This window comes from Eurypyga helias, unplaced genomic scaffold (assembly GCF_000690775.1).
Source record: "Eurypyga helias isolate BGI_N326 unplaced genomic scaffold, ASM69077v1 scaffold3575, whole genome shotgun sequence".
NCBI classification, from domain to species: Eukaryota; Metazoa; Chordata; class Aves; order Eurypygiformes; family Eurypygidae; genus Eurypyga; species Eurypyga helias.
Window position 1 is genome coordinate 56,820 of NW_010251936.1, and position 15,557 is coordinate 72,376.

General features: G+C 40.4%; 1 protein-coding gene across 1 annotated transcript; it reads right to left on the reverse strand.

The window, feature by feature from the left end:
- Window positions 1-978: 978 nt before the first annotated feature.
- LOC104510040 (nuclear pore membrane glycoprotein 210-like) lies at window positions 979-14,526 on the reverse strand (the record flags this gene model as incomplete). The annotated part of the gene is made up of 11 exons (XM_010152170.1): window positions 979-1,112; window positions 2,155-2,238; window positions 2,371-2,466; window positions 3,021-3,240; window positions 3,773-4,023; window positions 6,248-6,394; window positions 7,344-7,467; window positions 8,275-8,411; window positions 8,946-9,163; window positions 10,494-10,669; window positions 14,352-14,526. Coding segments are annotated over 11 exons (1,729 nt in total), but the record flags the coding sequence as incomplete, so codon positions are not given.
- Between the last annotated feature and the right edge of the window lie 1,031 nt (window positions 14,527-15,557).

The window sequence follows — 15,557 nt, forward strand, 5'->3', positions numbered from 1 at the left end:
GTATAGCTTAAATGAGGATTCGGGTGTGGCTGTTATCAGTTTGTACGCCAATTCACCAGAGACAGGCAGGTCGAACCAACTGAAAAGGTCACTCATCCTACATCTGAAATAAGCCCCTTACTTTCCAGTGCACCAGGTTGACTAGTGGTAATAAAAGGAGGCTCAGTTTCCGCTGAGGTACTTCTGTGTGTGAAAGGAGCTATGTAAATGTCTTACAGTCACATCAGAACACAGGTAAGATAACTGCCTTCAATTAAAAAAAAAAAAAAAATTACTACCAGAAGAAAGGTCCTCTTAGAAGGCACATGCTTTCACATTCCCAGTCCACAAAAAGTGCTTACAGTAACAAGAAAGGAATACTGCAGTTGTACCCAAAGGAAGCTGCACTAAGATAGTTTCGTTTTTCTTTTTTGTTGCTGCTGCAAAGAAACCCTGCAAATTATTCACAGTTGTTCCAGCATTCCTTATGTTAAACCAGCAAATTATGGTGATGAATCACACTGTAAGGCTAAACCTAAGTACACTTATCAGTGCAGTACATTCCTGAGTCTTTGGAACTCAAAATAAAAAACTAGTTCTTTGAAATATACAATCCTTCATATTTTTGGCTCATATTTGGCCTGTTTTTTCTATTCCCCTTTTTCAGAAAGTCCACTGAAAAAGTTAATTTTTACAAAAAGTAAACAAAAAGCTATCATCACTATCACTTGGACATAAGCTCTAGTCGCCTGAAGAGTGCAAGAAAGCTAGCTTCGCATAAACCCTGCTTTTTGTCCAGTCATCCTGTCAACTGAGCACAAAACAGCAGATAAAGTAAGTTTTAGAGAACTGAAGCACTGACATAAAATAAAGAGCTCTAAATGCATTAAAAAAAAAAAAAAGGCCAGTTACATTCAAGAGATGAATTATACCAAAACTGTGAAAATTCTTAAATTTGCTATTGTTAAAGGCACAGACTTTTTTTGAATTTTGCTTTCCAGCCCCAGTGCATGACGATGAGTCCTGGTGCCATTAACGCGAACCATAATCAGTGCTCCAGAGTGTGGATGATGGGCTTGTTTTCCTGCTTGAGGACTGAGGACTGAAGGAAAGCACAGGTGATGCAGAGAAACCTAAAACACAGGGAGGAAGGAGAAAAGAAGCCAGTCATACTCAGGAATGGTGGAAGAAGGAAGAAACAAATAACTGCTGTTGATCATCTGCTGGTACACCTGGCAAGTGAGGCTAACGATCCATTCAAAGTGAAATAATCACTGTAGCTTATTTCTTGTTGAAAAGATGTCTTACAAGCATCACAGTTTTGTAGGTCTTCCTATTAAGGACCTTAAGAACTAAGTCTGTTGACTAAGCACAACACATTTCAAATCAGCAAATAACTTTCAGTTTGAATTTGCCTTATTTTACCTAAAGTGCATGTGCTTTTACAAGCAGGACTGCAGCTCACCGTAACTTAAATACATCTGTAATGTGAATTTTGTTTTAATAACCACTGTTGACTACAGACCTTTTGAGTGAATGGGTATTTTATACATATTTCTGAGAGTTTGGTTCTGCAACACTGCAAGTAGGTAAAATAGGGAATAAATATGATGTGAAGAAGTACAGATAAAACATGACTGCAGGATCAAAAGCAGTGAAGGAACAGACTGTTCCCTAAGCAACACAAAGTCTCTGTCAGTCTCCTGGCCTTTGCCCCCCTTAACATTTGCCCTTCCCCATCTCTCCCAAAAGCCCCAGCTCACAGTATCTCACAGCACGCTGGCAGCATGTGCTGCAGCTAACTCCATGCCATACGGGCTGACTAGCCAGCCAGCTGCTGCCAAGCACACTGTTCCAGCAGCTGAGCTCTGCGTTACTTTCCCTCAGTAGGAGCAAAACGGCAGATGTCTCTCCTCTACCTGTCTGGCAATTTGCATGAATTCTTACACTTTTAACTCATTCCCTATTTTGGGGCTGAAGCTGGCTTAGAGTTTCAAAAGAATCAGCAATGGGTAAAGGGGGCAGGAGGAACAAATTTCCTATGAACTGGGACAGTGCTTGCTGTAATATAATTCAGTATACAGGCTCTCACAGTCACACCTCCCTCCATTCAATTCCAATGCAATAGCTAGAGTAATCAATTAATTCACTTGTAATGGGGTAACAGCTGCTTACTGTTAGGGCTGTGTTGAGGAGTTGTCCTTGGAGTAAATGCCGGATGACTGTGCTGTTCTTTTGGTGAGAAAACTGCATGATAGGCTGCAAAACATTGTAAAAAAAAAAAAACAAAACCCAAAACCAACAAAGTCATTTCACATGGAAATTATTTCTTTATATCTTACAAGTAAGAAGTTACGGAAAATATACTTCTGCAATCTTTCATCCTCTTACCTATAATCATAACAGCTGTCCCTGCTAATAGTGCAAAAAGCGTGAAGAACATCACTTGATAAGAATCAAGAAAGTGCTGGAACAGACTGGCTCCATCTGTAAGATTACGAGGAGACAATATTGAGTTAACAGAGCATTGGCTGTAAGAGTTAACAGTTCTTAACTCAAACTGAAATAGCCCAAAGAAGGTTTTTATTTATAGCAAGTAAACATAATCAACTTGGACAATATGACTTCAATTCTAGTGACTATTTCCAATGCAGTGTTCAAAATTTGCCAAAAAGCAGTTTAAGACATTGACATACAATGTCTTAAGCATGTTCTTTACTTTCTCAGCCCCAAAATGCTAATCTGTATTCACAATAACAAGGCATGCTTGAGAATAAACAAAAACAGAGAAAAAAATTACTTCCAGACACCTCAGCATTGGGATGTTTATGCAAATTTCAACAGACACCCAAAAGGAAAATATGTTCAGCTTCAGTCATAATGAGTCATATTCAAGACTTCTGGTCACAGCGAGCAGCTTACATGTCAATGGTAACACCAGCTGCCAGCTCATATTTTAACACACCAAGTTTTATAACCTCATGAACATGAATGCAAGTTAGAGGTTTATTGTGGCACATGAAGTCTAGAGGTAAACTTACGTCTCACTGGTGCACTGGTTCTGTCAGTCAAGTAAATCACTGTCACTGGGATACTGATAGACTGGTCAGTCATAGGACTAGAGACAGTTAGAGTGGTTGATAAAGATCTCTGGCTTGAAACTCTTGGATCAGACAGACTAACAGTGTAGACTACATAACTAGGCAGCCCGTAGGATTTCTCTTTCTCAAATGCCTTCACTGTTGGTGACCCACATTTGACCTGCCGAAGAAAAAAACACCAGCCTGAAATAGACTGCTGGGGAAAGCACAGCACACACCCGTATTCCAGGCCATGTCAGAAATATATTATTCCACAGAAACACAGAGCAACTCACCCCTCAGCAGGAGCTGGCCTTGGCTGTACCTGTACAGTGACACCTGCAGCACTTCACCCCTGTTTATTGTTAAGGTCGTGCTACTAACTGCTGTTTCTGCAGGTCTGGGCTAACCCCACACAGGCAATCAACTGAAGCTACGGGGCTACCTGAACGGTGGGCAAGAGGCTACGCCTGACACCAGGCAACAGGCACATCTTCTGCTTCCCCCCCTGAGCCGGTACCACAGCCCAGCTAGCACACAAGCCAGCCCGACACATTCTACTCCTCCAAAACAAACAGGAAAACTGAGGAGGAATACGTTCCCAGATGAGGATTTCCATCACCTCAGGAACAACTTTGACACCGTAAAGGTGGCACAGAGTGCCTTTGCTTACAAAGTTGCTTTCAACTGTTAGGTTCCAGCAATACACTTACCTCCAGGGTATCAAGAATGTCAGTGGCACCAAATATTTTCACATCAGAGCTTGTGTAATGATTACTTAAAAGCACTTCCGTTTGGTCAGCATAAAAGCCAGGATTGAATGGCACCTCAGTGCTGATCTGCTCCCCAGAGAAGTGGCTGCCTTGGATCGAAGCTGTAACTTTGAGGGCAGTTTTACTCATGCTGAGGTGCTTCAGCTGCTTGTCAGTAAGTCTGTGCATTGTGATGGAACAGGTGTACTGCCCTACAGAATAAAAAGCAGTTTGACTGTTAATTGCTCACCTTCATGTTTTGTTCTCCATGCAGACTGGGACTTCTGTGACATCTTGGGGGGCCCTTTTTACAAGGGCCTGTAGTGCCAGGACAAGGGGTAATGGGTTTAAATTGAAAGTGGGGAGGTTTAGATTGGATATCAGGAAGAAGTTCTTCCCGGAGAGGGTGGTGAGGCACTGGGACAGGTTGCCCAGAGAAGCTGTGGATGCCTCATCCCTGGAAGTGTTAAAGGCCAGGCTGGATGAGGCTTTGAGCAACCTGGTCTAGTGGAAGGTGTCCCTGCCCATGGCAGGGGGGTTGGAACTGGATGATCTTTAAGGTCCCTTCCAACCCAAACCCTTCTATGAGTCTATGATCTTTAGAGAACAGTTAAAAAAGGTGGTAAAATTGAATGAAGAGCAAGATTGGGAGCGCATAGGTGAATGTGACAGTGTGTCTGTGGGTCCAGGTATCACAATCCCAGTACTAGAGCAATAGAAGATATTTCTTGTGCCTAACTAAACATCATGATCAAAACACTAAAGTGGCAGTTTCCAGTTGCATTTTATTTTAATGTGCCAGTGAGACTCAATTCCACTTTAAATACATTTATACTAATATTTATAGAAAGGCTTTACTGAAAACAAAATTTAACATCTTATTTCATATTTTCTTCCTCTAATGTTTAAATTTTAGTAAGTTACCACCACAATCATCAGTTCTGTGGAGACATAGTTTATTATTTATAAAAACCTCTTTAAAGGTTAGCTATTCACCATGTTTCTAGTCTCTTATGGGACCTATTGCCTATTATTAGCAATGAAGACACTAAAAAATTCCCCCAGTGTGGAAGATACAAAGCATAAGTAACAAGCAGAACTTCCTTGGTACATGTTTTCCCCTTATTTTAAAAAAAATCCCTAAGGAAGTAACAGAGGCAGACACTATTATGCAAGGTATAATACTGTTTTACACGATGGGTACAGGGACTAATCTAACAGATAATTAACGTTATTTCCATACAGTCCATGGTGTTTTCTGTCCTTTTTAAATCGTATTACAGCCATGAAACACTAATGCATGTTGTAGACTTTCACAATTTTATTTCCATTTCCACAGTATCTGGTAATTTCCCCTCCTTTTAAGTCCCAGTTCATGTTGTTTTAAGGTATACATAAGAATTCTATCTTTTGTAAGAAATTACAGCACTAAGGTTGTGCAGGGAAGTTTAAAAGCATGATAAAAATCCAGGAATGTTTAAATCACATTTCGAATTATTTGTATTCTGCATTACTTTCACCAAATTTTCACATTCATGCTATTTCCCTCATTTAATCACTGAGGTTAGTTATACCGCAGTAACTAGAGTGGCAGGGCTTTTAAATGTGCATCAAACACAATGAATACTGTAGAGCATAGTTTGGTGAAATCTGAAGATCCTTAGTACACACACATTAAAACTCATGATTGCTTCTCTTATGCCTAGTTTAACATCCACTGCATGTACCTATTTGGAAAAGGCATTGATGTATGGCAAGAGAACACGTGAAAGAGCCACCAGATGTTTACAGCTGCAGACACACCGAATCGTGGCAATATTTGTCACCTGAGTGCTCATTTGTGCCAGCTGAAGGAGGCAGTGGTTTGCTTCCGTACAAAATGCAGATAACCATCCTGACATTCTTTTCTGAATTGTTATCCACAAGGCAAACTAGTTTTTGTACAGGTCAGCTGCAGTAAAATGCGGCAGCTCTTACAGAGTGTGCAACCCTAGTGTACCAAGTCTACATTCTCCAATACCGTCACTTCTGTCTCTAGGTACCACTGAGCTGTCTGCATACCTACAAATATACAGCAATGTGCAAAATTAGGACCTAAATTTGTAGTAAAAAGACATGTCAAGGTTTGGTTTTCCCACCCTCGAGTAAAAGAATGTTTCTGGGTTTCTTCCTGACTTACTACAACTCTGACAAACATATGAAAAGGGATGCCACTGGTTTCGTGGCATCCTTGAAAACAAACATGCTTTTGTCACAGGCAGAAAACCCACAGTTAAGCAAGGAGAGTACATGTTAACAACTCACTGAAGCCTGAGATCCTACCCAGCAAAGCTCAGAGGCTTCAGAAGGAAATCTGCTGGGTCAGAGGGGATTTGGACTAAACCACAGCAGAGTTCAAAGTGGCTGCCTGGACTGTGGCATCTTGTCTCATCTTACCTGAAACTGCATCAAATCCAGGTTCTGCTATAAAAATATCACGTGCTGGGAAGTCAAATGCATCACTGTTAAAATCTAGATGGCAATCAATAATGGACTGTGGATTTAATTCAGCAATGGCTTCAATCTGAGCAGGCACGCACTCCCCTAAGGGGAAGAAAAAAGTTAATTAATCTCCAATTAATTAATTAGAAAATAAAATTACAGCTAATTAATTTTAATTAAGTAAAAGCAAAAATCATGGCATGAAATATGAGGTTATTCTGCCACCTTCTGAAATTGTTTCACAAGGTTATAATGATCTAAAAATAGCTGGAAATCATAGACAGCTGTCCTATCGCAGGTCTAATCCCAAGAGACAGCAAATGAAAATTTTATGTGTTGTGGGTTTTTTTTGACAGGAATAATTTATTTACAGGAAAGAATGAACTAGAGAGAGTTTTCAGCTCAAAGTGTCTACTGAATAACTTATGTGATCCTGGGAGTCTCGATTTATATTTTAATATCTGGCAAGATGGATTTTTGGTAGGCTAATAATTTACAGATAAGGCACAATAAAATACTACTAAAACAAGCCCGAAGTGTTACACCAAAAACTAAAAGGAACTATAATCAAACAAAATGCAGCTTATTAAACAGAGGACACAATATGATGCTTCATTTGTGTATTGATTTTAATTGCTGATAATAACTGTAATAGTTGAGGACAGTTACTTTAAACACGTTCAGTAAGAAAAAACAGTAACTTCAAGAGGCAATTGGAATTAAACATGTAAGCAAACAATCAGCTGATTGCCTAGTAACTGTTTTTTGATATGATAAAAAAAAAAAGGCATTTCTATTATCTACAGATTTTATCAGTTGTGAAATCTTAACAGTGTCCCAGAACACCCTCTAAATTCTGTCATATGGCCGTAAGATTCTGCTAGAGCTCCTGGGATTCCGGAAAGGCACTAGAGATTCAGAGAGATCCTGCTACACCAGCTTCACAGACCCTTAAAAAACAATCAAAAAACCCAAAACACAAACCAAACCCACTTATGAATAGACAAACATGCAATAAACAATTAGCATAAAGATATTTTTTTCATCATACCTTTCAAATTTTTATTTCTTTCCCCAATCGAAACTATTACTTTTGAGGCTGCAACTCCTTTTAAGCTTGTTTTCACTCCACTTAGATGCATTGCTGTAGTCCTCTGCGGTATATTAATCAATACCTGAAAAAAAAGGATGAAGTACATTGTTACCAAAACCTGCTTTAACAAATAAAAATGAAGGCGAACTCAGTCTGTGGATTGATTGTGAACTGCACACACCCTTGGATGCACAATGGAAGACTCCAAGAGGTTTTGTTTCTCTTTATAAGAAAACCTACATTTCTCAAATTTTAGAAACTGCCTTCCAAGGCAATTTAAACTACTACAAACATTTTTTTTTTCTTTCTAGCCAAGCCCCCTAAATTAACAGGCATAAAGCTCAATGTCTAATTTTAAATTAAAAATAATGTCTAGTGCTTCTGTTAGCTGAAACAATAAATTGTGTCAACAGTACAGACTGCACTATGGATAAACAACCTAACTGCGTAGTTCTGATCAGTGATGCACAGTAATAAGGTGGAACACTTCAGAAGGTTCTTGCTGGCACCTCATCTTGCAGTGAAATTTCATTCATAAAAGCGGCCATATTCAAGAATTGTTTAGCACCTGGGAACAACTTAGCCAAGCAAAGGAAACAGAAAGTACAATGTAAGAACCCTACAGGCTGTAGGGTTCTAACAATAGAAACTGTTATGCTGAATTTTCTCCTTAACATAGATGATTAAAGAAAAAAACATGACATGTTTGGACAAATATGTTCCAAGCCATTTGCACTTCTAATACTTTTTCCTTTAACAAGAATGTTTCTAAATATTTATAACAAAACAAAACCAAACCAGAACAAAAATTGCAGGACACATTTTTGGTGCGGGTCCACCCAAAGTAAGCCAACTTCAGCAGTTCTGGTAGGATTTAACAGTGCCTCACCTCTCTGTATGTTTTCAGCAATCCAGGAATCTCATAATAGACAGTGACAACACCAGAATCCCTTGCCACTGCTACACCAGTCTTGGAGTCGACTTGAAGAATGCTACTTAATGAGGAGCTCCATACGCCCGGCAGGCCTGAGAAGACACACCATTTGGACACTCTTCTACAAATTTATGCTAGCTGAAACACATGTTCACCTTGGTGTCCGTCTGTATGTACCCAGAGAATGGGCAGCATGGGTACACACGCTTCCCAGTTCACAGGAACTAGATGCTAGGATCTCCTGTGGTGGACGGCTGGCAGCCCAACACCAAACTGACCTGCAGCTACTCTGACAAAAGCTCATTAATACTAAGAATCAAATACAGTGAGTGAAGTCAGACAGTCCTGACTCGGCATGATTCCCATAAAAAACAAGCCTTTTGAGCTAACGGAATGGAAATGTCTGTAGACTGATGCTCATGAATTCCATACAAGCGACATATTGCACAGTACAATTAAAATTAGAGGAGTTGATCAAACCTATTTTTGTCATTAACAAGAACAGTGACATTTGATTCTGAATAAACATCATAAATTATGCATTTAGTTTTCCTGAGAATGAGAAAGAGTCACACTGATGTCAAATTACATAGCTGCAAAAACACAGCAGCTGAAGTGCCACTTACCTTCTTGGTTTATCAGTGAAGTACTCAAACAGAGGACATCACCTACCACCACATCTGTGAGTTCAGGAAAAATGGCATGTTGCACAGGCAGGGGGACGTAGTCTGCAATTCCACTGTGTTCGGCATCCCAGACTTTAAGTAAGGTCAAACCTACGTTTACCGTCCGGATTACAAACGTGTTGTTTGTGGCTCCTTTCCCAATCTGTACAAAGTCATCTCTACAGATAAAAAGAAATGCTGTTATGTTAAGGCAAGTTTACTAATGGCATTATCTCTACAATAAATAGTAAGGCGTTGAACCATTGTTAGATGGCTGACTTCTTTTTCAGCGATGGTCATCTTCTAATGAAGTTTGACAAAATAAGGAAAACACAAAAATTATTTAGGTGCTGCTGAGGCCAATTTCAGTTCTCACATCATTATGCTGAGGAAATAGTGAGGTCATAATTACGTATGAGAATTATTTCCTAATTGTAAGAATTGTAGGACTTTAGAATGAGGTATTCAGCCTCCTTTCCCTTTTCTCAGGGAGTTAAGCAGCAAAGAAATTTAAAGACCAATGCGCAACTTGCCAGACGTAACTTTAAAAAGCTAAATCACACGTGCTTGCGAGTTCTGGTATTCACCAAAATTCAGCATTCCCAAATGCCCTGTCGCACAGAGCACTTAAACACCCAGCAGAGACTGACACCCTGGCAGCAGCATGCAGAGACTGAAGGTCTTGACAGCAGCAGAGCTGGGTCACCACAGTGCTGCACTTGAGGTTAATGAGCAGTGCTGCTCCCTCTCGGGCTAATCATTAGCCCTGTGCTGAAATAGCTCTGTCATGTCTATTTTGGAAGCTAGGGCAGTGTTATCTCAGGGACCTCTGTATGCTATAGAAACTTCTGCAGATTGTTTAGGTAGGAAAAGGAAAAAATTGTGCATTCAATCCCTTTCCCCCCCCCCCTTCTAATCACTGTGCTGTAACTGCAAGGTGCTCTGCAGCAAACAAACTATGTTACAGTAACGGAATTAGTGAGCATTTAGTAATGACCAAAGAAGGCTGCTTTACAGTATTTACTACTCTTTGAGGCAGAGACCAAAAGGCCTTTTGAGGCTTGGCTGTGCTGTGCAAAGGCTGTACAAGCATATCTGAAGAGACAGCCCCTGATCCAGAACATTTACTCTCTTATATAAGACATAAGTGAGTCAGTGTAACAAAGCACTAGGAGAGAAGAGGCAAGATGAGGCAAATGCTAGAAAGATCAATTGTTTATATAGGCCACTGATGTATGCGATCTGATGATTCAGTCACTTAAAGTAAAATTGCCCCAGCACACCCTGCTGGGGATCATGCCTATCTGGGCAACTTTCCACTTGCTAGAAAATATCGACTGCTAGCTGGAACTAGTCTTTCTGCCACAGTGCCTCTGAAGACTGCAGAGACAAAATCCTCTCTTTGCTAATCCCAGTCCAAGCTCTATCTTCACTTGATATCTCTGGAACAATCTTTGTTCCTTGCTGTGGCTGGGCTACGTGTAATTAACATGCGTGGCAGATACTTACCTGTTTGTCGCAAAGTTGAGCACAGAGTTATGCGAATGAAAAGTATCTCCAGAGTTGTCATGAAAATGGACTGTAAATGTCAGTGTCACACCCAGGGGGAGAGCCAGTAATGCCTCTTTGTTTCGTGTATGCAGAATAGGACTCATGGAGACTCTTAGGTATGAGATCGGGTAGACCTGTAAAAACATCAGCAGTGAAAAGCAAAATTAAATTGCTTATTCTGATGCCTCTTTGAAGTCTTCTACAAGGGTTCTTGTTATGCAAATATACAAAGCTTCCTTTACGAACCATTTGCTGTATGTTTAGCCATATGACAGTACTGGGACATGGAGCTTTTATTATCAGTACATATCTTTCACAGAACAGCTGAAGTTGAAAGGCACCTGTGGTCCAGCCACGGCCCCCTCCCCCCCCAGGCTGTGTTACCTAGAGCCAGAACTCTGTGCAGGCAGGACTTAAGCATCTCCTAGGATGGAGACTCCACAATCTCTGGGCAATCTGTGCCAGTGTTCAACAGCCACCACACTATAAAAGTGCTGTCCTGTGTTCAGACAGAATTTCATGCGTTTTTGTGTATACCCTCTTGCTCTGTCATTGAGCACCACTGAGAAAAGTCTGGCTCGGTCTTCTTTACACCCTCCCATATGACATTTCTTAGTGTTTAATAGCACTGGGAATTGAAGCAAGCCATAATGATGTAGAAACACATATCACAGACTTCAGAGACAACATTATTATCCTATAAATTAAAACTGTTAGGACTCTCTGGATAAGCCAGAGAACAAGTTGCCCCTACACTTCTCTCCCAGTAATTCCTGGAATAAAACGTGTAATTCATTCCCCAAAACAGGAGTAACTTGCAACACATGTGAGAGTATAGGGATGAAGTGGTCACTGTTTCCCCAGTTCTCCTGCACCAGGTGGGAAGCCAATACATGCAGTTTCTAACAGTCTCTGTTTGAGGGAAGGTTAACCCATGGGAGGAAACAAGCGATAGCTGCAAAGTGATCTCTGTCAATCAACACCACAGACACTGCAAACTGCTGTCCCTCAAACAGGCCCACAGCGATCTGACAGGAGTTCCAGAGGTAGGAAGGAACACCACCCACGATCCTTCCCCTTAAGGTGTGTGCTGGGTGGTTCTTCAGACCCATCGCTGCGCACATGCACCTTCAGAGTGCTGGCTGCATGCTTCCGCAGCCAGGCCGGCCTCTGAGGCATGGGCTGGGAGGAGTTAAGTGCAGCAGACACAAGCAGCCAGCACTGGCATCAGACCGACCGGTCAGCAGGTGCCTCAGTACCTGTCAACCAAGACAGACGTTAGGAACTAAATCTGGATTCTTGATAAAAGTCTGCTAGATTATCCGGATGTGCACATCCCTACATGTTTGCAGTAAAACTCCAATGAAGGAAGTTTGTCTGAAGACAAAGACGTCAAACTTCTGTTTTGTTTTTTAAATAACATATTACTATTCCTGATTAACTTACCTAGGTTAACTAGCAAAATTACCCAACAAAACCAACTGTAGCTGTTCTGTTACAGTTATTAGAAAATAAATAATGGAAAGATAGAGAAAGCAAAACCCCTGAAATATATAAAGTATTCTTAAAAGAAGCCCTCAAGCTTATCTAGCAGGAAAATCCCTTTTTTCTGACCCAAGAGGCTCAGCTAAAATGTAAAACTGCAATCTCAAAATGTACATGTCAAAACTTAAAAAGGAAAGGACAAATTTGGCCTCAAGCAAATAGCATCTTTCATGAATCTGAAAAAAAAAAAATAGCTAGAATATCAGTATATACAACTGTCTAATCCACAGGCTGATATAATCAGTTAAAACAGCAGTGCATATAGTCATCTGCCCAACTAGCTGAGGTTACAAGCTAACAAAAAATGCCATTTCCCTGACAGATTTTCAAGCTTACTTTACTTTAAAGTCTCAGAAACTGTTCCACAAGGGACAACTGCTAAATTTAATATTGATGAAAACAGTTATTTACTGTTAAAGCATCTCAGTTCTTAACGTATTTTTATTAAAAAAAAAAAAAATTTTTTTTTGAGCACAGCCGTACAGGGAAGTGCATAGCTTGCTCCCATGCTAAGCATCCTGTCACTCCTCACTTCTACTGTCCTCCTTGGATTATATAAGATAGTCTTTTTTTTTTGAGCAAAGTTGAAGGTCTAAGTGTTAAGTGATGCTGCTGCAGCAGTTTGGGTCTTAATTGTGTACAGTTGTAAATAGACAAAACAAGAGCTTATGAAAGGAAGGACAGTGTGAAGGAGAGAGCTCTGCCTTAGAATGACACAACAGATTCAAGCTCATCTCCCACTCTGTCACAAGTTTTTCCTCATGACCTTCAGCAAACTTTCTCTCAGTTCTTCATCCATAAAACGAAGGCAGCAGCAGTGTATTAACCTCGCAGTAACCTCGTGAGGTTAAAAGTGTTATTTCTATAAAAGTAGCATAGCCCTAAGAAGTACAAGAAAACAAAATCAGTTGTACAAGATGCTAAACTGAGATGGTTCCTCCTCTAAAGGAGCTGAGTATCATCGTGCACTGATTCCACATTTCTGCGCTATCTGCGTTATGGGAAGAATGCACAAAGGGGGAATTTAGCTTCAGTATCGCTATATGCTGACTATGTGTCATCTGAGCCAACCCCAAACTCATGTCTTTCACTCGCTGCATCCAGCAGTGAAGGAAAGAAGCAAGGTCATCTATAACAGAGCTATAGAAATTCTGCCACCACCTAGCAGCAGGAGTGGTGTTGGTGAAGCTAAGCCACCATTTCCTTTCTCATTCTCCACCCAGGAGGACAGACCTATGCGCTGTCCTACAGACAAGGACAAACATCATGGTAAAAACAAAAATTCAAATAATAAAAACATCCCCCCCAAACATCAAGCCCCTTTGTTATAACAATAACTTTCAAATAATTTAAAGTCAGCGTTCAATTGTAGGTTTATCTCCTTTAGCTGGACACAGGAAAGATGCTGCCAGAGTGGGAAGGGGCAAGAGGAAGTGCAGCAGTGGGTATCTAAAGGCCCATGTTGCTAGATGTACAAAGTTCTTAGCACAAGGATTTCTGAACAGTGCCCAACCAGTAAGATACATTAGACTTCAACATAACAGCGTTCACTCAACAGAAGAAGTTTTGAGAAAGAAACATGTTTCCAGGCTAAATGAAACAAACTGCTGCGTTTTGCTACAGACTTGTCCTTCCCTGAAGCGTCCATATTTCAGTGTTAGCCCAGGCACACAGTGCAGCCTTGCACATCCTTCTTCCCAGCTCACCAAGTACAGGCAACAGCAGCTGAACCTTTGCATCTGATAAGACAGGTTCTCTCAGGCAGACATTCTCATTATATGTAAAAGCTGAACTGCTGGGAAACAGCAGAGAAAGTGAAATTTTCAGGCACTGTACAGTTATCTCCCTAGTATCCTGAAAACCTAGGTATCACTTAGGTACCTCATAACAGATGCTGCATTAATATTCATTACTCCAGACCTTTTTCACACACTGCAACTGCTTGTTTATGACATTAGCATTTCTCTTTATTTGAACTTCTGTAATTATCAGCCTTCTAAGAGATTTTTAGGACAAACTTCATTTTTGTTTTTAAGGCACATGCACACAAAGGCCTTTCGAAGTGTACTAAATTTATGAATTCGCTGGGATTTAACATTTACCCATCTAGTTTAGGGTACTAAACTTTTTTCAAGGCTCAGAACTGACTATTAATCCCTATACTTCATAATTTTCAGAAGCAAAGTTCAAAATACACAGTTAACCATCCCTGTTGCAATAGTAAAATTACACCTCCACTAGAAAACTGCAAAGAAAGAGAGACAATACTACCTTAACAGCAGCTACAATGGTCTGGTTGATCCCAAATGACTCTTGTGAAATCACTTCAATTGTTGATGAGCCTATCAAAGACCCAGAGTTAAGGAAACCTCTCTCATCCACTTTTACAACAGGAACTTTATCTGGTCCATCCAGGACACGGTAACTCAGTGAAGCCACTCGGTCTCTTAAGAAAACAAACAAAACAGAAAAACAGGGGACACCCTTAAATGAATAAAAACATTTATACCAATATATTATGCAAATCCAGAAGATGGCTGTTTGGTATGCGGTTTTTCCCACGTGTCTGCAGTAAAAGCTGAAAAGCCTGTGTTCCAGTTTAAGAAAAGCAAAGTTTATGTTCTCATTCAAGCTCACCAGAGGTCAGTCTGATCTAGGTATAGGCATGGGTATAGAAATCTAGTTTCCATCCCCTGCCCCGCAGCGTCACCATTCACTGATGTGAACTTGACTCCAAATAATAGTGGCTAAGGCTACAACAAGCAGCTGCGGCCATTATTTTCTGTAAACAATATTTAGAGGGATATTAGTCTACTAGGGCCAAGGCTGGCAATAGAGATAAAGTCAGAGATGTGATTATTTGCATCTCATCAGTTTCCTGGAAACTTCCAGCTTTGTAGACAATGTCAATTTTTGAAATAACTCTCACCATGTTATTTGCATATTAATACAGTGAGCAAATACATAAACTGTAATTAGTGGGCATTTTGAGACATTAGGTACTTTTAAGTATCACATATCACATCTTCTAAAAGATTTGTGAATGTTTGGATTTTTTTCCCCCTCCCAAACTCCTCCATTCACACAGAAATACTTTATCCTAGGAAAAAGGCATTAAAGATGGATTTCAGTTGTGCTTTTCTTTGCCACTGTGTAATTGTTTTTGGTGGTAGAACTCAGACACAGGGGCTTCGACACTAGATAGTGAAGTTATTGCAACAAAGAAATGTACAAACTGACATCTAGCAACTCAAATGACTAATTAATCAGAAAAACTGCAGAAGAGAGAGCAAAACAACATTAGTAAGTGACTACAAGTGACAGGACTCCTATACAACTGTTTCAAAAGCAGATGCTGAATGACTATGGTCACTGGAGATCCACTGAAACTAACCATTCCCTCCCCTTAAAAAGTAAATGTATGTAAAGCCTCACCCTCAGCACATGCCCTGTTGGGACAGGGGCTGTTTAACATCT